Here is a 25,772-nt window from a genome sequence, read left to right on the forward strand (position 1 = left end):
GTTAAACTCTACCCTTCGAACCTACTTTAGAGCACTTACAAATCGATTGTGGTTTCAAAACACCCCGGTGAATTTCCCTTTTGTGCCAAGTATTTTGTCCCTGATTGTAAGTGAAAATACAGTCGAGAAATCAACTATCCCAAGATTTGACCAACCGTCCCAAGTTGACGGTACACTGTCTATGATTATCTTTTTAGAAAACAATAGAAACATGGAATTAGTTACTGCCCTTCTCGACGTCTTTCGAAAAGACTATTCATAGCCAGCTAATCATGATTTTCGCCAACGAAAAAATTCGTTACAACTCTGGCTTTAAAAAATTTGCCTCAAATTGAACGGTCTTAGATTTTGAAGTCATTATTTTGTACTTTACAATCATGATGCTATTAGCAGTGGTGTAGCAGGGCAGGACCGCTAGAGGAGTTTAGTCGTGCTCAGGCTTCTTGGCGACCACAACAGCTTTGGTTCTCACCTTGTTCACGTTTTGTGCCGTCCTCGCTTAACATTCGGTAATCAATACGTTTCTTGGATCGTAACAGCATGGACATTGTAACCTGATAACAGCTGTTCGTAATTTTCTTACGCGCGCAGTAAACCTCTGAAGGCGCTTGAAAATTATACATCTTAGGAAAATAGTCCTTCCGCGGAAAATTCTACAACAAGAATCTTTTTGTGCACCGGAAAGTCAAAAACTGATACAGTTCCCTATTCATAAACACAATCACGCAACTTTGTTATCGTTCCTAGTCCTTTTAGACGAACGCGGTCCTTACGATTTCGAGATTGCATATTCGTCAGATTGTTATGTTTTCGCACATCCTTTAGAGCTTCAGCGTGGTGTGCAGAAAACATTAACAATCTGATCTCAGGCTAGGAGATTGTTAATGGTGCGACATGATTGGTCAGTATGATCAAGCTTCTGTTTGAATGTCACAGGGCAGGACCGCTAGGGGAGTTTGTAACACGATCGAATTGATATTTGTGATATGTTGGAGTGTTCAAACTAAAATGAATACAAAGAAAATAATTTAGAAAATTGACAATTTGACTAAAAAAATGAAAGCTAGGAAAATGACTAATTATTGAAAATTACTAATTAGTGAAAATGTCTAATTAATGAAAAAATGACCGCCAAGAAGCCTGAGCACGAACGGTGCGAATGAAAATGAGGGCGAAACGAGTGCACTGTGTAAATAAACTGCCATAAAAATGAAACTTCGAATGAAAAATTGAATTCAAAGTAAAAGTGACTTCAAAATTTGAAAGTCAAAAAATGTCAACACCATAAGTGTTATCTATCTCATAGCACTCGTGTAACTGAAGTGAGAGTGACAAAACAGAAAATGTGACTATGGGTGAAAAGAGTCTCAAGGGACGATGACGTAATGAAATAACTGATTTTATTAATGATGTTAATGATTTACTAATGACTTTTGAAGTCATTTTACAGTCCTTTGATAATGGGGTATGAAAAAACTATTGATAAGGCGAAAATGAAAAAATGTAGTGTTTCTGCAAACCGACCGGCATCTATATGGTTCATCATAAAAAATCAAGTTGACCGTTCAAGCTATCAAACGTCGCTTGGTCAGATATTCCCACTTGTAAATCAAGTATTGTTCGTTAGTAGTTGATACATTAGTATTCAGGGCTTACTTTGTACTGTTTGTACATAAAAGTTACCCTTTAAAGTTCTATTTCAATGATCTTAAGTTATCAAAAAAAGCAACAACAAAAAAATTTCCGGCCAGCTGCATGAAAGCTCTTTTCCTTCACCCGCATTCCAGAAACATTTTTTTATTTTCGCTTAAATATGATAAAAGTATAAGAACAAAAATTTATTTGGCACTCAAGATCTCTTCTAAATCCAACGCCATGTCAGCTCCAAGAAATGCGACACCAAAAACCGAGAAAATGCCTTTCCATGATTTGAAAACGTTTGTAAACAAAATTTCTGTTGGTTTAATGTTGATCAGGTAGACGAGGTTGGCGAAAACCCGGGCGATACCAGAAACGGAAAGACAAGCAGCACTCAGTATCTTGTTCCTTTTGATGAAATCCTCTGTTGCGAAACGTCTCATCAGAATTCTACCGATCGATTCCATAATCACGCCAAACCAATTCAACAATCCCCAAAGAAGATGATTCCGTTGAGTTCCACCATGCCAAAATGCCACGAACAGAAAGCATAAGAAAGAGGACAATATTTGCACTGGAACCCCTCTTCTCGATCCACCAATCGGAAAGTAAATGTTTTTCTGCAAAATTTTATACAAGCCTTGATCGAATGTACGCCACATATCGGTGAAAGTCAAAGTCATTTGGGCGCATTTTGGTGTACCTGGAGGAATGTGGCCGTCAAGTTTTGCGAATATCCCAACAAATCGGTAAAATATGGTATATTTGATGCAGAAGATTTGGACATGATAGAATGCTAAACACATCGAATCAAAACTACCTAGCTGATAGAGAAATAATCCTGAATATAGATGAGTGAGTGCAGTTGAAGTGTATTTGAAGACAACTTGGTCCATGATAAGCACATATAACAAAGAAGTCGAGATGTCTTTCAAAATTTCCATTTTATTGATTTTTGCTTTGTTTTTATCTCCGTTCATAAAATACTTCATGGTTAAAACAGGACCACTGAAGAACAAAGGTATGTAAAAAATATAGTCTAAAAAGTCCAGGAATTCGGATGCAATGTTTTCTTCATTTTTGTCATCAGTCGAGTCCTGTTCTTCTCCATCATCTGTTTCTGCGTCATCTACTTCTGCTTTTGTTGGTGTGGCATTCGTCGAGTTTGTGACATCACAACCGAAATCCGCGCATCTCAAATAAGCAAGAAAGAAACACAATCGACAAACTTCTTCATATTGTCCATAAACACCAAACAGATCAAACGGAACCTTCATCATATCATTCTGTTGAGTGATGTAAACTGAACAAAGAATAGCCAGCCAAGTAATGAGCTTACTTCTCGTCCACATCACCAAACTGAAGAACAGAATCATGTACGTCATCATCAATGCCACCGCATTTACGGAAAGTACACCAGACAACATGGACAGTCCGATAACAAGTCGACACGGTTTGTGGTATCTTTCTGATAAATGTCGTTTTATGAATTGACAGGTAGCCAAGTACAACACGTTCATGCAGCTTAAACGAACAGCATATTTTCTCCAAGAATCATACTCATAATCTCCACCCCTGCCATGTTCTGCTGATGGAACTTTCTTCTTTAGATCGTACGCTACGTAAAATGGGTACAAAAAGACAATTATTGTGAAACACCAATGAAATGCTCGAACGGTCTTCGTCTGTGTTGTGTAAAACGACATTTTGTAAAGCAAAACAAATAGCAGGACAATTTGAACAACTCAGTACTTTCTTGTGACGGGGCTTCCATCTGCTGGTACTAATTAGCTATGCAATTGTTGAAATTGAGCACTGATCCAAGACAAAAGAACTTTACGATCACATCACTTTAATGTGAGCGAGATTAAATCTTTTTTTTCTAATTTGTTTATAATTGGGGTAATTCTTTTAAGTGAATCTAAACGAGGTAACTTATCTGTGTAATTTAGCCTACAGTAATCACTTTATTTTGTATAAACCACAAAACCTTGGTCAAAAGAAAAACTCGAGAAAATTTTCACCAATTATACATTACACTGATAACAGCAGCTCATGATTTTCTTACGGGCACCTCTGAAGGCGCTTGAAAATTATACATCTGAGGAAAATAGTCCTCCCACGGAAAATTCTACAACAAGAATCTTGTTGTACGCCGGAAAGTCAAAAACTGATACGGCGCCCTATTTATAAACACAATCGCACAACTTTGTTGTCATTCCTAGTCCTTTTAAACGAACGCGGTCTTTACGATTTCGAGATTGCATACTCGTGTTAGATTGTTATGTTTTCACACATCCCTTTAGAGCTTCAGCGTGGTTTGCAGAAAACAATCACAATCTGATCTCAGGTTAACATTACAGTACAATGAATATAAGCCAAGTTTCCTCTATCATATTCATGGTAGAGGCTACTTATGGCTGAGATTAGCTTTTTGGTAATTTTTGATGACGTCAAGCAGACTGGGAATCCTTTGGGAACGTCGCAATATTTTAATCACGCTACAAATAGATAAACACATCTAGCCCACAGATATCTGTAAAGCCCGAAGGGCTAGATAGGCAACTTTAAGCTTTCTCCAGCAAAAAAAAGTGAAGCAAAGATTTGACTTTTTAAATTTCGTGCCGATGGATAGGATCTAGCATTTTAATTGTTTTCGGAGCGCGAGATCAAAAAAAGTAGGCGGCAAACGCTATTTCACATCTCTCAAACCGGTGAAATTGCATATTTTAGTCACGTGACTTTGGTAGGAAATCTTTCCAAACCTAGGCTTCACTTTTCGATAAAAGCCGCAAATCTAGCCCTTCGGGCTTTACAGATCTGTGATCTAGCCTACACATGACCCTTCAAAAGTTAGGGTTTTCTCGCCTTTTTTGTGGAAAGATCCAAAAGACAACTGAAGAGTTAAGAAAGAATGGTAAAAAAAGGAGGTGATTGGATGATTGAATCGTAGTCTGGCTGATTTAAAAGTTGACCTTGAAAAAAATTTCGCACTAGGTTTCTTGGTACAGTACCCTTAGAAGCGCAATTTTATGTAGATTAACATACAGAACCTCACGATGAGGCCCTTAAGAAAAAAATATGACATCAAAGGTTTGGCTCTAAAATCGATTATTTTTGTATTTCAGTGTGTCCTACTGTCATATACTGTTAAAAGCATATTCACTTTATTGGATGAAACATAATAGACAATCATGGATTGCTGTTATATCAAAGAAACACCCGGGGGCAGTGGGTTTGCCCACTGACGGTATGTGCGGCGAAAAAAATGGCTTTTAGAATCGCACTCTTACTACCGTGAAAAGCACAGCTCAAAATCATATATTTACGCTGTGCCGACGAATCGAGATTCTATTCATCGCGCAATCAGCGAAGACAAAAGTAACCATGACGACCATCCAAGATCTTGGATGAGCGTCATAGTCGATATTTTTATTCCAGTCGTTGAAAAACAAACTTACAAAAAGTCATCAATGCTTTGTAAAAAGAGTCAGTGATAGAGAATCATAACATAAAGTCTGTCTATTATTTCGATTCAATTAAAGTGACATTTCCATAATTAAAAGTTTAGTAATTACTGTTATACATTTGGGGATCATGTAAAAGATTTCTTTCGAAATAAACTCATTTCAACTACACTTGGAGGTTTCTGGGGAATTCATAAATAGTAAACTGCATACTGATACAGTCTGCTAGACATCAATATGGTAATATTTGCTCTTCATCTTTGATTTTTTTCTACAGTGATTATATTGACACATGCGCGATAAAATTTCTATTATTTTTCTTCAGAGGTTACTATTTTCTTTGAAAACTTAACCTCTGATACTCAGGGTACACCCTTACAGTGCAGAAAAAAATTCGGTGAAATTCATACCCTTACAGTGCATTTTTTCAAATTTAAAACTCTTTTAGAGCAAAAAAAAGATTGGCTGGAATTTCCACCCATACAGTGCATTTCTGTTATTTTGAAAAACATACCCTTAACCGCCGCACATACCCGTCGGTCAATTTGCCTGACTGCCCCCACCCGGAAGAAACATCAAGGGAAACATCTCTCAAAAAAAAAAAGGTTTGTTTACTTTTAATAATGCAATGTAATGTATATTTTATTTCAATATTGAAATACACACTGCATAAATAAATTCTACAATACACTCCATGTAAATTCATACAACTTTTTGTTACCCCAAATTTGGGGTAACTCTCGAAAGGGAATTTCATACACGATAGGTATCCCCTATATCAAAATCAATTCTGGGGATGTGCGCAACCTATTTTACTCTATTTTAATATGATTTTTATCTAGCAATTGATATCAATAATGCGGACAATGATTGAATATAAGGGGTGTGTGGTTTTAGTGATTGTAGATATAGTCCTGCTGCTGAGGTCGATAAATGTTTCATTTCGTGACACACAACTTAGAACTAACTTTTTTTGTTGGAAACTCGCGAATTAGTATATGTAGATTCCAAAATCAAAAAGTTTCCACGATATTATCGTGCAAGTAACGAGTAATTGGCGATTTTTTGCGTTTCCAGGCAAAATTGCAAGGCCTGGAAATTCATGATTTTTGGGGGGTCTTCAAATTAAAAAAAACCTATATCACATGATAGAGCTCTTCAAACTGAGCAAAAAAGTGTATTACACCAAAGTCCCACCTTCTCTAGATCAAAATTTATTTTATTGGCATATTTGTGGTCAAAAACTGATGAAATACAGGGAATTTCCCCATAATCTGCATTAATTTATGCAAAATTAAACACCTTTTTGACCACAAATAGGCCCATACATAACTTTTGATCTAGAGAAGTTGGGACTTTGGTGTAATACACTTTTTTGCTCAGTTTGAAGAGCTCTATCATGTGATATAGGTCTTTTTTTAATTCGAAGACCCCCCAAAAATCATGAATTTCCAGGCCTTGCAATTTTGCCTGGAAACGCAAAAAATCGCCAATTACTCGTTACTTGCACGATAATATCGTGGAAACTTTATGATTTTGGAATCTAAATATACTAATTCGTGAGTTTCCACCAAAAAAAGTTAGTTCTAAGATGTGTGTCACGAAAATTGTTTTCTGGCCACTTTTTTCGATCTCAGCAGCGGGACTAATACCGTTAATATGCTATTTTGCTATGAGCTTTTTTGAGTGCATCCATTTCGATGCAAAAGCAAAGGATTCATCGATCTAATTTGTGTTAACAATCTTATAAGAAAGGACATTTTAGAATTAATTTCTAAAGGCATTTTGAAGTATAATCCACAGGTTGCAAAATTAAAGTCTGAAGACAAATCATGCTTTATACTCGACATTTCATGTGCTTGTTACATGACAATTAATTCTGATTGGTTCGAATTTATTGACACTAAGAAAGTTATCAGCTGTAAGTGTAAAGCAAGTAACATGGGAATAAAATCATGTTTTGACTACACTGATATAATTTTGATTTAATACACCTTTTTAGCCGTAGCCGCCAATTACTACCCGGGCATATTTTTGTCCGTTTTACCACCCTAAAACCGTCCCAGTCTTTTTTTCGCAAATAGAGACAATAGAAAAAAGTATAAAAAAGGGTTGGATAGAGTTTAGGGTGGTAAATTAAATAATAAAGTGGCACGCGCCTGACCGCGCGACTACGGTCGAAAAGGTGTATTACGCGAGTGAAAGTGAGAAAAAGCCAAACCAAAACTTACGCTAACATTTTATTGCGGACGCGTATACACCCCCTTCTCAAAGACCCGTTGGGACCCCGTCCCACTGAAAAGTTTGACTAAAAGATCTTCCCCAGTGGTAAAGTACACTCCAATTTTTTCCCGCTAAAAATAATAAAACGAGTGAATCCTAATTTCCTGACTTGAAAAGAATGGAATTGAAATCCCAGCCAAGTAAACTATATGGAAATATCAACCCCCTTCAACTCAAGTTTCGGTTCGTTATTTTTACCTCACTGGCTGAAACAATCCTACCAGGTTTGTGAGAAGGGGATGTGTGTATTATTCGAATATATAAGCCTTTATATAATGAATTGGAAAACCATTAGAATTGAAAGACCCTGGTCAAAACATTCTACCCTATATTGATCTGGCAATGTTGTCAAAAACGCTGCTTTTCTAAACTATTTTCTGAAAACTGTCGGGTGCTTGACCGGCACATTTTTTAAGACTTTAATTAAGACTTTAAGAATTCAGACTATAGTCTAATTTTTTAATTACTTTCTCCATTGTAAATCCTTATACAGTACAATCATTATCAAAACCTTGGGCACTCCTTCCTGTTGATTGTCTTTTATTTCATAGAAGAAAAAAATTGTTTATCCATCGAAAAAATAGTTTAGGAATGCCCTGTGGGAGTATCCCCTGTCTGATGGTAAAATGGTGATTAATTTATCAAAATACAGGTTTTCAGACAAGAACAAACTTTATAAGAAGGCTTCGATTACCTAACTAGTAACAAGTTAATAACATTACTAAAGCTGTATACCCCAATTCTTAGGAAATCACACAAAAACACTCAAAAAATGGTAAAAAATATAAAATCATTTTAAGAACATTTTTAGATTTAAAACTTAAAAAGTTTAAAACATCCAAAGGCTCCAACAATATGGATGTTCTTATAAAAAAGATGTGCGCCGTGGGAAGATTAGGGATTTAATCCGAAACTGCATGCAGGGTGTTAGATAATATTATACAAGGAATTCATCGAAATACTGGCAGATAAAGCCATACTATATAATTCGAGCGGAAAACTTTTGTAATGCATAGTATAAAGAACTCGTTTTCTTTGAATTCATAATATTCTAATCCGTGCACTTTTAGAAGCATTAATAGCATCTTTCTATAAGTTCTCAACCCGTATTAAACATTTCATAGAAAAGTAAAAACGCCTTATAAAATATATGCCTTGCTTGTGTAATACAACAAACGTTGTTTTGATGGTCATTTACGTTATATGAACGTTATATGAACGTCATTTAACGTTATATGAACGTCATTTACGTTATATGGGTGATATATGAACGTTATGCACGTGTTGTTTGTGAGCTCATTAGTATAATGTAAATAATTGAATTCATAGCATAGCCTAACTACTGGAATCTGTTTGACGTCTAAAAGTAACAGCATTTGAGCTTTATAATACACCATAACAGCAGATTATACCTCAAGAATCATGTTGAGATTAACAAAGCGTCTTGCTATGTGTTGGTCCCAAAATAAAATCTTAAGTTAAAATTTTTTTCTCTCTATTTCGAGTTCTAGAGATTATGTTTTTCCTTCCTTAGTGTTTGGTTTCGACCTACATTTTGGACAGGATTACTTTTAGTCATCTTTAAAATACTCTTTTTTTATAAGAAGCAGTAAATGTTTGCCCCAGCAATTTACGTGAATGGGCATTTTCGGTTGCGTGAATGCGTGAAAATTGAAAAAAAGAAATGCGTGAACGCCATGAATTGAAAAACTTGCGTGAACGTGAAAATCCACTTTTTAACTACGTGAATGCCTGAATCTGGGCCATTTTGTGCGTGAATACGTGAATTTTCCTTTTTTTCCACCGATTATATGCAGCTTTTCCGATTTCCCAATATTTCCCCGATTTTTCCAGGGAAATTTTCCGATTTCTTTCTGAAATCTTCCGACTAATTAACTTAACTAACTTAAGAATGAGGTCCAAAATCTCAAAAGTGGATCATTTCAAGTTGGATGAAATAAGTTTAGCTCAGACGATCAGATGTGACAAACATTTATCCCCGCAGTACACGTTTTATTTTTATAAGAACATCCAAAATTTTTGAAGCCTTCGGATGTTTTTAACTTTTTGACTTTTAAGCCTAAGAATGTTCTTAACTTGTGCTTAAGATTCTGGCCATCGAAGCCTTATGTTCTTATATAGTTTGTTAGTCATCTTTTAATGGCCTTTTACATTGTCATATGAAATATCTGAAGGCTAAAACTAATGGTTTTAGAAATATGACAAATATACAAACGAAACCTGAGGAAAAAAAATATTTTTTGAAAATATAACAAATTAACGACGAAATTAAATGGTCTGTAAAATATCAACTAAACTTCCTTAATGCAAGAAACTTTTCCAAATTGCTTATGAAGCACTATATTTGATGAAAAGGTACTTTTGGTACGGTTCATAAATACAAAACATCCTGCAAAAAACTTTTTGCTTCATTTTAGAAAAAATTAACAAAATTGGTGACCTACCCCAGGAGTCAGGTTTGATCGAAATTTCTTCTATCTATCCCCCCCCCCTTCTTCTGGCACCTACCACCTACCCTGCAAGGTTGCCACCTAGTTAGTCCAGAAACTATCCTGAATCTCAAAGTATAGGTATGTTGGAACTCAAAAACAGTGTCAAACCTTTTTCACCACCAAGGTGCCCCGTATCACCTGGACTACTACTACCTTACAAAAGCAAACAAATTTCGACTGGAGTACTTTTGAAGACGTGGTGAATTTCGGTTCAATATAATTTAATATATATTTTTAGTAATTTTTAACAATGCGTAGTTTAGTTTAGTAAAAGAAAGTATTTTCTCTTACGCGCCAGTTGAAGTTTACTCGTTCACTTCTTTTACGTGAATCTCATTTTTCTTCTTTTGTTGACTGTAGAATCTTCGGTGATAAATATCTAAAATCCGGGGGCTCAAGGGTTGCCGAGATTGCCGCCCGATTTTTGAAAATTGGAAATTTTAGTGTCGAGGAAAAACCAAGTTTTTTTTTAATTTTGGGATCCGTACCATAGGCATAGCGAGATACCCTGCAAAATTTATGAGGGAGTGCAAACGTTTATGACATATTCATTATCTTTTGGTAAAACAAAGACAATAATTACAGTGTCGTAAAAACCGCTCTCATCCATAAATTTTGCAGGGTATTTCGCTACACCTATGCGTACCGAAACTTTTTTCCTAAAATTTACTCTTTTTAGGGATAAATCTTGGAGTTTTTTTTGTAACAAGGGGGGTCGTTGCTGAAATTAGATATTGTGATTTTACGACCCTCTTTGAAAGGTCCAAAAGGTCCTTAAGGATGGCACACACCCGTAGCCTCACCCTAGGTCTGACATTTGAAATGTTTGTTTGATTTTATGGTTCTAAATACAAATCGTGTTTATGAACTTGAAAAAGGCTGAACAATAAAGCTTAATCTTATAATAGCATGACATTTATTTATGAAAGCTTCCTTAACAGCAACAGCAACACAACGGGAGATTATCTTTGTCTCGTTTGACAAAATGGGATTAATGTAGCTGGCAAAAAAACGTTGTTTAAACGTTTATTCAATGTCCCCCCCCGTCCATATAACGTTGAATAGACGTTGAAACAACGTTATGTGCTGGCAAGGAATATATCAGTAATTGCTATAAAAGGCTAAGCTTTGTGTGAATGAACAGACATCTTTGGGGTGCGCTTAGAGCATGCTAATTGAAATAATCATGGTTGAAATATATTGAGAATTTCGTTTATTTTATGTTTTTCAGAAATTTCGGACATGATATTTTCGACGTCACTGCAGTAATCATCTTCTCATGGGTAAACGCCCTTTTGTAAATTGACATTGTAAGTTTTACAAAAGAAAAAACAATGGAAAAGAGCTCGTGAAACCCCAAGTCATTTAATAATGACAGTAAATAATTTTTTTAATGTCTTTTGGTGTATTCACACTGTTGCATGAAAGTTGCTTGAAAATATGGGAACAAATCTTCTCCTTTGTCTCTTTTATTATCTAAGTTTGCACGATCAAGTGATTGTATTTCAAGCAAATTTCAAGCCAGTAAAACATGATCTGATGTAGCCCGGGATCCACTTAAGACTTTTTTTATAGACTGGATGGCATGATTAAGTGGCCCAGCAGTATATGGCTATATACCTTTGCTTAGGCGGACTGTAAAACAGCCCACCAGATGTTTGTATTTGAGAATAAGGGATTGCAAATCTGTTATGGATGTTTGTTTCTCGTTTTTGATTTATGAATATCTTTTAACTTCAAGTAATAGTCTAGATTTTATGTTGATGGTAAAACAATACTTTTATCAGTGAGAAGGCAATCCTTGAAGTGCGTATATCAACGTGAATTCGTTGTATTTTGAACCGTTTGGTAATTTAAGTTCATTGTTACATCATTTAAAGCTGCTTTGTGCTTCAAACCTACGCCAAAGAAACAAAGGCAATTATTACTTTCGCTTGAACATCTCATGTACCTAATTCTCAATCAGTCTTGATTACCATGAAATGTGACATCTCAACATAGACGCATTCGACACTCTTAGGTTCCAAATAAACGGGGGGGGGTCGAATCGAATAAACGGGGAAGAGGGGGTTGGAAAATGTTCGAAATTTTAATAAACCTAATTGCCAGGGGGGTTGGAAATTGTACTTCTGAAAAGCCAAAAATAAGGTAAATATCAGGCTATTTAGAGCAAAATAAGGGACCTTCTCTTTGACAGCTGAAGATATTCTTAAAAATTAACAAGCGGGGGGAGGCGTTTATTTGGAACCTAAGAGTAAGTCACATTCACCTCGATAATTGGCACACCCGCGGTACATCAGCAAGAATTAGTAAGAAATCTTTTCTTCTCTAGACTTTCATCATTCTCTATCAACAAAACATCTTTATGACTCAGACACGTTAAGACCATTAGCTTGAAACTTCCAGTGTGAATACATCCTTTATCAAAGGGAAATCTTTCCCCCCTTTGATTTGAATAGCTTTTTCTATAATAGCATATAATAGCATGTTACAGATGCACGAATTCTATAAAATAGGCTAATTCCCAAATATTGACCTTAAATAAAGTAGGAATTGCTATTCGGGGTGGAAAAGAAAAATATTAAAATACATGTATTTTTTTTCTTTTTGTTTACCACGATTGATCGACCCCTTGTTGGGGAGGGGGGAACATTACTCTCTCTTCTTTCCTAACCACGCCAATGTCAAAAACTGAGTGTAACGTTCATAACGAATTATTATAGTTGTTCTATTTTTTTCACTTTTTATTTTCGGACGTGTATAAATTGTCTGTACGACCACGTGATTGCGTAGAAATGGAAAAGAAATCGTGTACTTGCGTAATCTATTAAGCTGTAAGTGGCTAGCCAAGCCGGCTTGGGCCCACTTTCCAAGTGGTTATAAAATGCAGAACAAATTTTTACATACGTGTACCCGCGTTTCATACCTGACACATGTTTCATATCGGGACGGTGCTCCCTATTGTTATATTATGCCGGATATACAAAAAAATGTTTTTCTTTTCCTTTTTCTGACCAATCTTGCTTCACATCCGTGTCAATTCAATATGAAAAAGATTGAATTAAAATTGATAAGTAAGCAAACGATATCACTTTAAAAAACAAAACCTTCAATATTTGCAGTTTGTAGTGAATAAAAAAAATGACTTCATCCCTGCTGTTAAATGTGGCAAGACTTTGTTTGTTTTATAACCTGCATATGAGTGTTTTGGGACAATCCGAAAGCAGTGACCTTTACCAAAGCCTTGATTTTGAATGTCCATTAGGAAGTCACCTGGGATACATCAAAAGTCAACACTGGACTGGAGATAGGAAATGGACTGTCGAGTGTAAATCTGGTTTGGTTAGTAACCGTAACTGTGCATGGTCTGGATATGTAAACGGCTATACGCAAGACATGAATTGGAGATGTGGAGCAAATAGAATCATTGTGGGCGCTAGAAGTGTTTATTCGTTATCTTATAAAGATAGGAGATGGACATTTAAATGTTGCGAGGTATGAGTTTTCTTGCTTTTATATTTACAATGTTTTTGAATGAAAGTTCTTATAATTTTCACACACTACACGTTTTTTATAAGAACATCCAAAATATTTGAAGCTTTGAGTTTTTAGCCTTAAAATGTTCTTAGCATGTTTCTTTTTTCGCCATTTTGTGAGTTTTTTGCCCACTTTCCTTAGAAATCAGGTGTTTTAGAGTCTGCAAATCCTTAAAATGTTCTTAACTTGTTCTTTATATTTCGGCCATCGAAGCCTTATGTTCTTATATACTTCGTTCTTATAAAAACACGTGTATCTTATCAATGAGTGTTACTAATCGCCAGATTATTTTGAAATGTGCCTTTCAGAGACAGCCAAGCGGTTCAGCGGGCCAAGATTTGAGCTTTTTTCATGATGGTTTGATTATAAGGGGTAACTAAAGTTAATTGATTGGCCCTGCTATTTAAGGCTTATTTGATATGTAATCAGGACCAGTAATTTATTTGGAAATTTTTATACCTTAAATACTAAAATCAACGAAAGAGTCAATCTAGCGATTTTTATTGATTTCTGCGTTGACATCATCTCAAAAGCACAGTTGTGGAGTAAGAGCCTATATAAAAAATGACGACAAAGTAAGTTTCACTAGCAACTAGGTACTATTAACCACTAGCAACTACTGACTTCTCGTTAATAGACTATGGACAATGTACAGCAAGGACAATGCACGCAAATGGTCTTGAATGGTCGTTATAAAGCTGATTTCTCAGTTCACATTAAAGGAAAGGCTTTTGTTGGATTTTCAAGTGGCTACAGCAACACGCACTGGTAAGCTCGTAACTTATGTAACAACGTAAAATACTTACGTATACTAAAGAATAAAAATAAGTCCTCCAAGCTTTCTTCATTTTACACCCCTGTCTTACAGCCCCAGTGGAGTTTTTTCCTCAGTGGTGGTAAATTCCAATCGAAATCCAAATGGGGATAGAAATTCTTCAAAGGTTAAAAAATCCAGTGGGGATGGTTTTGGAGTGCAATTTTTAAACATTTCGAATTTCGAATGGGGATGAAATCAAAGTCAATTTTCCAATGGGGCTAAAATTCCAGGGTATTTTCCTACCGGGGACGGAATTTTTGTCAAATTGTCAAGTGGGGCTGGGTTCCCAGCGGGTCTATGACAAAGGGGTGTTATTATATTCGGAGTTTTGTTTTATCTTTGCGAATGACTTATAACCCCGGTAAATTCAAAGCAAATTCGGTATAACATAACAGTTAACTTAAATGTGTCCTTGGGTCAGAAGGTATAAAACTTATACCTGATCATCCATTAGAGGTCGATGACCTGATGCATATTGTAAATATATCCGAACGAACGAAATTATTACCTGGTACTTAACCATCAATTGAACGCCGGGTTAACTTTGAATCCTTGTATGAACAAACCTGGAATACGCACAAATAATATCAATACTATGACTTAACCTATACATTTTATTATGAAAAGCACTCAAATCTTCGGATGTTCTTAACTTTAATATTTCGCCCATCGATTCCTTATGTTCTTGTAGTTTGTTCTTACAAAATACGTGTTATGGTACAAAAGTTTTTCAAAATTAAAGTATTTTGTTTACCAATCTTTATCTTTCTAAATCTTGAGATTTACTAAGCTTATTTGACGTCAATCGATACTTCGACTATCAGCCAGATAGACTATCAGAGAGAGAGAGGGTAGAGAGTCTATATCACCTTGCTACCTTAACACCTGCAGATATGTAAGACAATAAATTCGGTATACATTCATTCACCATCTGGACAACTAACATTCTACCGATTGTATGGAGCAGAATGAGTGCCATAAATACCCAGTTGTTAAGACACTCGAAGGAAGTCTGCAACCAATCGGGTCAGTTCAATACCCGGTCGGGTCAGTTTAGTACCTGGTCAATTCAGTTCAAAACCCAGTTGGGTCAGTTTAGTATCTGGTCAATTCAGTTCAAAACTCAATCGAGTCAGTTCACAACTCAGTCAATCAGCTGGTAGAGTTCGCCAGTCTTCGAAACTCTCCCGCTGATTTTTTTCCGTATACATAGCCATAAGGCCATACCGCCATATTTTCCCGCCTTTACCATCACTGTAACGGACGATAACATCGTCTAATTCTTACAAAGCCTGTAATACATTGCAAACGGTGAGATGTCCCCTAGGGTGGCTCTAACGGTGTTTCCGCGCAAGGGAAGAGTGGACAGTGTAAACGAAACTGATCTCGCTACTTGCATGACCCAATCAAACATTAATTTGATTCCCCGTAGTATATGGTATATGGTCACTACTAAATTATGCTTTCAGGGATCGGTCATGGAAAGCCATATTATGTGATTTTACAGAGTCTACTGGCGCGATACCGAGAAGATACGATTCCAGTGCTGCTGCCAATTCGCATCAAATGTCATTGATTTTGAAATTCTTGATTGCAATCACTGTTATAATTGCTAGATTATGTTGAATTTCAAAACAGTACCACAATATTAATTTATTTAGTAGTAGCTGTCAATTAACCTGCATTTAGCAGTTTAATACAGTATTATTGTATTTTTTTTGTCTATTTTATAAACTTTCTGTTAAATAATTTTTTTTCTTTGTTTTCTATTTAACACATAACTCGAAGTTGTGTACCAAATTTTAAAATTAATAAGCTGGATTCTGCTGGCTGTAAACAAACAAAAAAGGGTAAAACAATTAATATAATAAGTATAAAAGTAGGCTGCACGCATCCCCTCTGATAATTTTTGATAGAAATAGGAGATGCATATCGTGTATAAAATTCCCGTCCGAGAGTGAATGTGATTTAAAAGGTGTTGGGAATAAATTTGTTTGAACTATTATAATCACTCTGTTTTTTGAAACACACTTCGCCGTAGAAGAGCAAAAACATTTCTTTCGCACCATCGATTCTCGCACAGGGAGTTTTTAAACGTCGACCAGAAATGACGACAACGACCGGCGACCACGACCAGCGACCAGATAAATTTGGGTTATCGAGTCTTTTCTCATTCTCCAACGAAGAGTGTCCTAATCATTTGAATATATTTAATATTGAAGAGTAAGCTCACCCCTGTCTCATCTAAATAAAGCCACGTGCCAAATACGTAAAACAACCATATCGACGCTCTTGGAGCTTGATCATGTTGTCAATTTGTATCCTTTTGTATAATCAACATCACAATAATTAGTGGCACAAAATTTTTTGAAATTGGCTTGATAAGCTTTGTATTTCATCATGAGATTGTTATTTTTGTCGAAATTAGTCATTTTGTCAGCATAAAGACAATAGAATAATTGATCAGATTCATATCTCTAAAACTGGCCTTCCCTTATTTTTTCCTACTGACAAGTTCTATCTATTCATACTAAAGGCATCCCATTCAGTATAATTAAAATATTTGGTTTAACAAAGCTTACAAACATCATACTTAATGGCCCTGTCAATACTTTTGTCAAATAGTGTCACTTTGTCAAGAAAATGACCGGTTACTTCAAAGGTCACTTTTTAGTATTCTGAGGACTTGATTTAAACATTCTCTACGGTTGAGAGAGCAGATAAACTCGATAATCTTAATTTATCTGGTCGCTGGTCGTGGTCGCTGGTCGTGGTCGCCATTTCTGGTCGAAGTTTAGAAACTACTGTTCGCACACGTATTTATTCATGTCAGTTTTATTTAAAAGAATCGATCAATCTGAAAAGTTGAAATACTGTACTTTAATGTGGGGGGCGTACCGTTTTTCGGAATTGCGGAAATCGACCCTTTTTTCTTTGGAATTTCGGAAATCAGGCTAAATTCCTTCGGTATTTCGGAATTCTGAAATTGTTGCGGTATCGGAAATCCATGAATTTTTGCTTCAAAATCTCGGTATTATAAAGTTTTTATCCCCTTTTTTCGGAATTCATATATGAAAAATCAAATTTGATGAAAAATTAGTCAAAACGAGGAAAAATACCCCAAAAAAATCGGTATCGAAATTGCAAGTATTTTTTTACGGAATTTCGGAAATTTCGGCAAAATTATTCGGTACTTCGGAAATCGCAAACATGGTTGATTACATTTAGCTTAGATTTGCAAAGGACGAGCGGGGCGATAAATCTATAATAACCCCGCTTTTTTGTAATCGCCCTGATGTAAACAAAAATTTCTATTGGTTGAAAGAAAAATCTGAGATTAATATCAATAATCAATATTTTGATTGGTTAACAAAATCTCGTACGAAATTTTTAAGCCAATCAAAATAAGAGTGTCAGTCAAATGTTTTTTATAGTTTCGAATGTTTTTATAAGTTTCGAAAATAATAGCGATTGAGTGTTCTTCGATTCTTTTTTTGACCATATAATTAACCATATATTAATCCCAAATCACCCTAGTACTAATATGATATTGAAACATTATTGTAATTTCTCATAATATTGAATAAAATTAGGGTAATGCCCGCTACACCGATTAGAGCCATTCAGATTCTCCCTTAACTTTTTAACGACGAAACTGAAAATGGTGGCCCTGATGGCTGTGAAATGAAAATATCATTAGCATCATTATGATATCATCCTTCTCAGTCCATCTCTCAAATACCTACGATCAATGGTTAGTTTATGCGAAAAATACTTTTTAATATCTCCCGATAACCGTACCAAAAATTTTACTTATCATAAATGCAATTGACTAAAATTTTGGTACGGTTTGAAAACCATTTTTAGGTTATCGTGAGAATAAACAGCGTTTCCTGGTTAGTTTAAAGAAACTCCAAAGATTCTCCCTCTCATCACTCTCAATGTCATTTCTGCCAGGCTGCTGTCTGACAGCCCGACCCTCTTCAACAGACTCAACAGACTGCTACAAAAAACAACCTGTCCTGACTATCGCACTGTCAGCATATAACGTACCAGCCAAGCACAGGAAAATTACATGTACGCATAGAAAATTGAATGGATATACCTTTTGCTAGTTAAGATGTCATAAAACTCCAATCTCAAAACAATGACACATTAGTGCATAATTATTATATATATAAGTGTATTATTGCCACCGAGCGGAGCGCAGCGGAGCATAGGTGGCTTAATAGTTTTGCGACGAGTGAGAGGCGGGTTAAATTTTTTCGCTGTTTTTTGCGAAGCGAATATACATGAGCGAAGCAGTTTTGCTATCGTGTGCATGTACCTTTAAATTCTATATACCAGGGGAGCGCCAAGGAAAAATTGATGTGCGTTTTCTACGGTACCGAAAACATCATTTCGATCCATCAGGCGGCACTTTCTCATACATTTCTATCCGTCGCTTCCGTAAATTTGGAACAATTGGTTTTTAGTGTAGAGAGTGTATACCAGATCTAAAATATTACGGAGATAATCTTGACTTGAGTTTCTGTTTCGATTACCTCCCTAATGTTTAAATTAGGAAATTTAAAGAAAAGATCGGAAAATCAGCGCGGGCTGGAAGCGTTCAAACGCTCGTTTTTCAAGAAGTCGTTGCATTGACTCGGGAAAAGATTTTCGAACTTTTCCAAATTCGAATGTTGACTCTGAATTCGAATGTTGACTTCTTTGAAAAATAAAATCATTGTTGTTTTGAAAAGAGACGTTGGTGCTTTGAAAAGAAACGCTGCTTGATGAAAAGAAACGAAGAAAGCAGCTGGAGAAAGAAAGAAGATGGAATTTTTATTGTTTCGTCAACCGGACAGCAGCCTCAACGGAGTTGTTGCTTCGTTGCAAAAAGAGGTTCAAAGCTGGAAAATAAACTGTATTATGATGGTGGGAGAACCATTCCTTAGATGATTGGATCTTGGTAGTAGAGAGCACAACATGAATTTGGAATTTTAGTATGTTTTGAAATGGGAAAAAGATAAAATATTTTGGATATGGCTAACCTGGAAGAATTTATTCCTCCCCTTATTGAGTCGAAGAAGAACTGTTTCTCTGTTGTTGTTTTTAAATTTTGGCTTGGCCGACCCTCGATGATATGGACTCCGTGGTTGTTGTTTGTTGTTTATGAATACGCATTGGTGGTCAGGGGAATAGAACATTGAAATGGGATTGTATTTCAAAGGATTTTATTGTTGGTAATGGTAATGTTAATGACTTGTAAAATGTCAAAATATATCGACAAAACTTGACATTATTTTTATGATGCACTTTAACTGTTTTTAATTTCTGTGCTACAATTAATACAGCCGAGAAAAAAGTCACAGATTTTTTAAAACTTTTTTATGTGAAGAGTTTGCTCCTGTTTGTCAACAACTCAAGGGTGAAAGACTTGTCATACTTGTCTCCAACATACTTTTATTAAGATTAAGAGCCTTTAGACTTCCCAATTTTGAAAAAATACAGCCAGTAAAATATTGCTATTGCTTAGTAGCATCGTTGAAGAATTCTTTCTAAATCTCAGATCTTTACTTTTTATCTGGTTTTTCATTATATTCATCTCAGGATTTTACAGCGCTTATAGTTTTAATATAATTTTAGAACGTTGTTAAATTTTTCAGAATTTATGATGCAATTATACGATATTCCTAACTGCGTATGATTATTGAATTTTGAAATTGTATAAGTCGACTTATTTCCATTAAATTATAGTCTTGAAATCCTCCTTATTTCACATCCCTGTCTCAATAAACCGGATGATGTTTTAAGTTTGTTTAATTTTGTTGCCTCTGGGCTCTCTGCAAAGGAAACTTTTTGAAGGGGCTAGAGGGGTATTTTTCTACCGGGGACGAAATTTTTGCCAAGTTTTCCAGCGGGTATGTGACACAGGGGTGTTTATGTTAGTTCTTTCGTTAAGGGGTGTATCAAAAAATTGCAATTTGGAAAAAAAGTTTTCGAATGTTCTTTTTATAATTCGAACGTTCGAAATTAAAGATTCGAAACTTGAAAGTTCGATTTCGAACGCAAGGAATTCTAAACCGGAAGTAAAACAAGTTCAAAACAAAAACTAATAACTAAAAATACTCAATGCTTAAGGCAGACAAACTTTCCCGAGCAAAAACAATTATTGAACTTTTTATTGAATATTCTTAGAGAGTAGAGAAGAGCATAATGGATTAAAGAAATATTTTTGAAATTGCTCATTTTGCAACGATTCGTAAAAAAATTTGTATAATTTTCCTCAAATCCGTAGAAGTAAACGTTGTAAGTTTGTTTGAAGTGTTTGAGTAAATCTCTAAAGGGGCACAGTCTTCCTGGGCCTGAGCAGTTGTATTTAGGGTTTGTATTTATGATTCTAGTGACCCTATAAATATTTTTGCTTGCAACTTGCGAATCGAGTGACTTGCCTGAATCGCTTCGCAATTCTTATACATATACACTAGTTGTTTTTTGCGAAGCGAATATACATGAGCGAAGCAGTTTTGCTATAGTGTGTGCGTACCTTTAAACTCTATATACCAGGGAAGCGCAAGACGAAAACGAAAATTTAGTTCCCATCTGTTAAATGTAGATAAGTATTTCGTTCAAGGTTGTGTTTCTCGTCCAAATATAGGTATCAATCTCGGTTTGGTAGATGGTTTCGTTAATAAAAAATTTATCTTTACGGCACCGAAAATGTCCGAGTTAGGGTTTTTTCCAAAAGAGACATTTCGTCGTTTCCGTATATTTCGTATCTCTTCCTTCACCTATGAGACAGCTGATTGGTTGATATTTTCGTACTATCAGACAACTGATTGGTTGATTATTTTCGTTGTTATGGTTTCGATCTTTTTGTTTTTATCTATCGAAACCATTTTGTGAATTTTTTATTCGAAGAATATTTCCTGGAAGAATTTTATCGACCTGGAAGCTTTTGGAAAACTCTACAGTTTAGTGAATTTATTGCTCTACTGTGGCGATTATCATTTTGAAAAATCATATAATCAGTTTCATCTACCATAACATTTTGGATTCAACAAAACCCAACACAACACATAACTTTGTGCACCAACAGGGAAGTATATAGTTCTGATATTTGTTGACTTTTTCCTCACTTTTAGCAGTGGGAAGGAAATTGCACTCCACCTTTTACAGTCGTAGTTTTCTTTTCACTTGAGAGAAATTTTTTTGACACAAGAGTTACATTTCCCAACATCCTGTCTGTCTGTCTGTCTGTCTGTCTGTAACTATCTGATCTGATTAAGAAATATCAACACTGACACTTTTTAAATAAAAAATTTGACGTCCGACTAAAACAGAACAGTCCTACATATCCACTATTTCTATATTTCTCTCATCGTGTTCATCAAAATGTCAGGACAATCAAGACTTTTTCCACTAGGGCTAAAAAATTTGGGCCAAAATGTTTGCTTTTTTAATTCTGTTATTCAAGCATTATATTCTGTCGAAAGTTTTCGTGACTTCGTTTATAATTTTGACATTAACTGTGGTAACTCAGGAAAGTTAATGATTAGGGAATTGTTTATCGCTATGACATCATCAAATGCACCGATTGAAACATACCATTTGATTCCTTCTTTTTGTCTTGGGCCGGATTATGATCACAGTCGCTTACAACAGTTTGATGCTCAAGAATGTCTAATATATTTGCTGTACCAAATTTATGATTTAAATCTAAGTTCTGCACCAGAAGAATCCGTTTTTACCATATCTAGCTTAGAGTCTATATTATGTCAAACATGTTATAATGCTTCAGAGAAAACTACATATGAAACTATCTGTCATATTGAGTTTCCTAATCGTTTTGACCATCATTCAATAAAAAATGAAGTTTCAAGATTAGTTAATGACCCACATGGAGAGTTGCTTCAAGACTTGTACGAATGTGCAAATTGTCCATCTCGCACAATAGCTACGAAAAGTAAAACAATTATCAACATATCTGAATATTTGATTGTCTCACTAAAAATATTTTGCTATGACCAGGCATCAAACACTTCTAGAAAACTAGTTCCCAACCTCAATATTGAAACTCATTTTGAAAATGCATTACTAGGGAATCTAAATTTGCAAGCTGTTATTTACCATCATGGTGATACTGCTAACACAGGTCACTATACTTCTGCTGTTAAGTATGGGGAAATATGGTATTTTGTCAACGATGCAAAAGTGTCAGTTATTCAACATCCCAATTTCAACTGCAAAGTGAATGATCAGATTGTTCCATATTTATTAATCTATAAGAAATCAAACAATGAAGATCGAATAACATCCAATCAAATATTACCAACTCTTAATTCAAAAGAAAATAGTATTTGTGTTCCTATTCTCCCATCTTCAACATTGTCTAAGACAAAAAAACCTTGCCAAGACAAAACTGATAAACTTTTACAGAAAGAATGTAATATGTACGATGTTACCTTTTTACCACCTATTGAAAATGAATCATACACGACAAAAAGGAAACGTAGAAAAGCAATGCGAACAGAAATAAAAGAAAAGAAAATTTGCACTGAGAAAACCAGTTATATTGAAAAGGTTTCAAAGTCCACAAAAATTGAATTATGTGATAATAAATCTAAAATGAATAAACAAATTTCACAAGAAATTCATTTTGAAATCAGTTCTGCTAGTGTGCTTAAAAACTATGATGGTCACAAGACAGTATGTACATCTCCATCACTAAAGAACAACAAAAAGATCAATTTCCCTCAGATAAAATTTCCAGTTAAATCCTTTAATGAACCATATTCCTTGAAAGATAACAATAAGAAAATCCTGCCAGTAGACAAAATTTTGAGTGATAATGCTAAAAGAGTACCTGACCGTCCTGTCCATGCTCAGAAGGCTCACCAGAGTTACAAGCTAACTTTTCCTCCTATCTTAAAATCATATCAACAAACACCAAATATGGGAAAATCAACGAAGTATCAAAGGATCACTACTAAAGAGCTAAACATTTTATGTAAAAGTACCTTTTCTCCAAAAAATCCCATTAACATTATGCCACTTACAACCCAGAAAAATATGCAACTACATCATTCAGACAATGATAATCTTCCTTTGCAAAGTGATGGAGACATTGAAATGGTTGAACAGCCTAAAGTAACCAGCAACAATGTACCTAATTCAGATGTCCACAAGCATGGTGATCTTCAAATTCATGAAAACGCTCTTGTAAAAGAGGCTATTTCAAAATTTATCGAAGGAGAAGATAGACATACTGTTTCTGCATGTATGACATGCCAGGAAGTTAGACCTGAATTTTTTTCCTATAACTCAAAAAAGAAAAATGATCCTAACTTTTGGCAAGTTCAAGAACAAAGATGTAATAGGTGCAATGATGAATTTAATAAAAAACAAAAAAGTAAAAAAAATCAAGCACTATTTTTCTCAGGAGCTCTGTCGCCTCCTATTGATTGTTTTCACGATGATAAAGGGAATTTGATGCACAATAATCAAAACTTCATTGATGTTCCTCCATTTCTAAAAGGTTTGACTTTTGTTGAAACACTGTTAATTCGGAAAATCTCAATTGCCATCTACGTTCATTGTTTGAAATATGGCATGCTTGCTTCGAAAGGACATGCAGTAGCCATACCTTCAAATTTGAAAATTTTTACAAAACTGCCTCAATTGCCTACTGAGATTGGAATTCTTTTGATTAGAAGTGGTAACAACAACTCTAAAGCCTACATGGCTTCTAGACAAAGGGTGCAAGATGCTCTTAATGGTTTAGTTTTTGGATTCCCTCTTTATGGGTTAGATAACCCGCAACACGGATACACACAATATCATGGTAAGAACCATATATCAGGCAAACTTCTGAAAGGCAGATATTTTTTGTATGAACCCAATCCATATTATCACGATGTGACAATTGAACTAGATCGGCTCCTTAACATTCCTGAAAATCATGGTATTGTTGAAGGACTTCCAATTGTTTCAGCTGAGAAGGATAATGGTGAAAAAAACAATGAAGATAGGGGACCAGCACCAGGTCAGTTTGAAAAACTTGCTGTAGATGAAGAATTAACAACATCTTCAGGATTTGCAGCCCAACTAACTAACTCTGATGCTGATGAGAATGTTAAGAATGCATTACGCCTATTTCTTGGAGAAAATTGCAATATTGAAGAGCTTATTGAAGCAGGTGCGGTAGCCGACATAGGTAAGTTGCATACAAGCAAAAGAGAGAAACCCATCCCAGAGCTTTCAACTGAAGGATTTTTTACCATGTGCTATCCTCATATATTTGTTAATGGAACTTGTGATTACACTATCAAAGCTGCTAAAAATTTAAAATTTGAGGACTGGATTGATCATATATACTTTTGTAAAGACAACCGTGTACCTGCTCACAGATTTCTAAAGTTTCATCTTATGAATATCAGCTTGCGTAAAAAAGCTTTAGATCAAGGAAGTTTTTTGTGTTAACCAACAAATAAATGAAAAACACATCACCCGGGACGAACTACTTCAACAACTAGAAGATCAAAATGAGTCGATCCCACGCAAGTTTTTATCAATGAGTGCTAACCTTGTAGACACTGCACCATATTGGCGGGAGAGAAAAAAATGAATTGGATTCACTTTGCTTTTTTATGCTTAAAGAGTTCCAGGTTTATCCCACTTATTTTGACACAAGCAGTTGTGCCGAGCACCATTGGCCTCAATTGCATAATCTTTTGATCAAATACCTTGCCGAAATTTATGGACAATCAGAACATGATATTACACTTAAATTTACAAATGATTCCAAATATCGCCACCAGGTTATCTTACAGAACCAACATATTATCACTTCATATTTTGATGTAAGACATCACAATTATAAAGACACAGTTTTTAAAACAGCTTTTTCAATACGAAGAGTTTTGGACTCGCTATGAGTTTGCCAAATCACGTGGTCAAATCCATTCTCATTCACTGTTTTTTTCAAAAGCTCATTATGAAATAGTCAAGGCAATATTATCCCAAGACATGAACAATCCATCTGTAAATATTGCCAAAGATCTAGAAAAATGGCTCCAAACAAACGAACTAAATCAAGAAGGTTGTTTTTTTCTCCTCAGTTTGTTTCTATGCATCCTGCAGGAGGTGATGTACAAAACTTTCCAGATAAGCCACCAGAATGGACTCCAAATACAAATCAATGGCCATTGCCTGAAGGTACTTTAAAAAATGTTTGATGCTAATGTCTTGAAAAAAATGTATTTTATGCCAAAAGAAACCACGAAGAATTAAAATCATTTCATATTGATACAGTCAATAAGGTCATGCTACACTCTTGCAGTGCATATTGTCTCAGACGGAAAACTGTGACTACAAAAGAAAGGGATGAGGATGGCCAACCTATTCAAAAGGTTGTTGTTCGATACTGTAGGCATCATTTTGGTCAATACGATGAGAAGAGTAAAAGATCTGCTGGAAAAGAGACGAATCCTTTTGCAGCTACACTTACTCAAGGTGAAATAAAAAGATATGAAG

General features: G+C 35.3%; 2 protein-coding genes across 2 annotated transcripts; one reads left to right on the plus strand and one right to left on the minus strand.

Moving 5' to 3' along the window:
- Positions 1-1,723: 1,723 nt before the first annotated feature.
- On the minus strand, positions 1,724-3,308 carry LOC136815635 (protein-cysteine N-palmitoyltransferase HHAT-like). Its single transcript, XM_067072084.1, has one exon. It carries the CDS (start codon positions 3,156-3,158, stop codon positions 1,839-1,841), a length of 1,320 nt encoding a protein of 439 aa, XP_066928185.1. The 5' UTR covers positions 3,159-3,308; the 3' UTR covers positions 1,724-1,838.
- Positions 3,309-13,042: 9,734 nt separating this feature from the next.
- On the plus strand, positions 13,043-15,881 carry LOC136815676 (dermatopontin-like). The gene is made up of 3 exons (XM_067072120.1): positions 13,043-13,396; positions 14,076-14,206; positions 15,725-15,881. Exons 1-3 carry the CDS (start codon positions 13,043-13,045, stop codon positions 15,879-15,881), a joined length of 642 nt encoding a protein of 213 aa, XP_066928221.1.
- Positions 15,882-25,772: the final 9,891 nt, after the last annotated feature.

Source organism: Clytia hemisphaerica, unplaced genomic scaffold (genome assembly GCF_902728285.1).
Source record: "Clytia hemisphaerica strain Z4C2 unplaced genomic scaffold, Clytia hemisphaerica genome assembly, whole genome shotgun sequence".
In the NCBI taxonomy this organism is placed as follows: domain Eukaryota; kingdom Metazoa; phylum Cnidaria; class Hydrozoa; order Leptothecata; family Clytiidae; genus Clytia; species Clytia hemisphaerica.

Bases quoted from the DNA above. Each gene is read 5' to 3' on its own strand.
- LOC136815635 (XM_067072084.1), bottom strand. From the start codon at position 3,158: ATGAACGTGTTGTACTTGGCTACCTGTCAATTCATAAAACGACATTTA.
- LOC136815676 (XM_067072120.1), top strand. From the start codon at position 13,043: ATGACTTCATCCCTGCTGTTAAATGTGGCAAGACTTTGTTTGTTTTAT. The intron at 13,397-14,075 runs GTATGAGTTTTC...TCTCGTTAATAG, and splicing joins GGACATTTAAATGTTGCGAG to ACTATGGACAATGTACAGCA. The intron at 14,207-15,724 runs GTAAGCTCGTAA...TTATGCTTTCAG, and splicing joins GGCTACAGCAACACGCACTG to GGATCGGTCATGGAAAGCCA.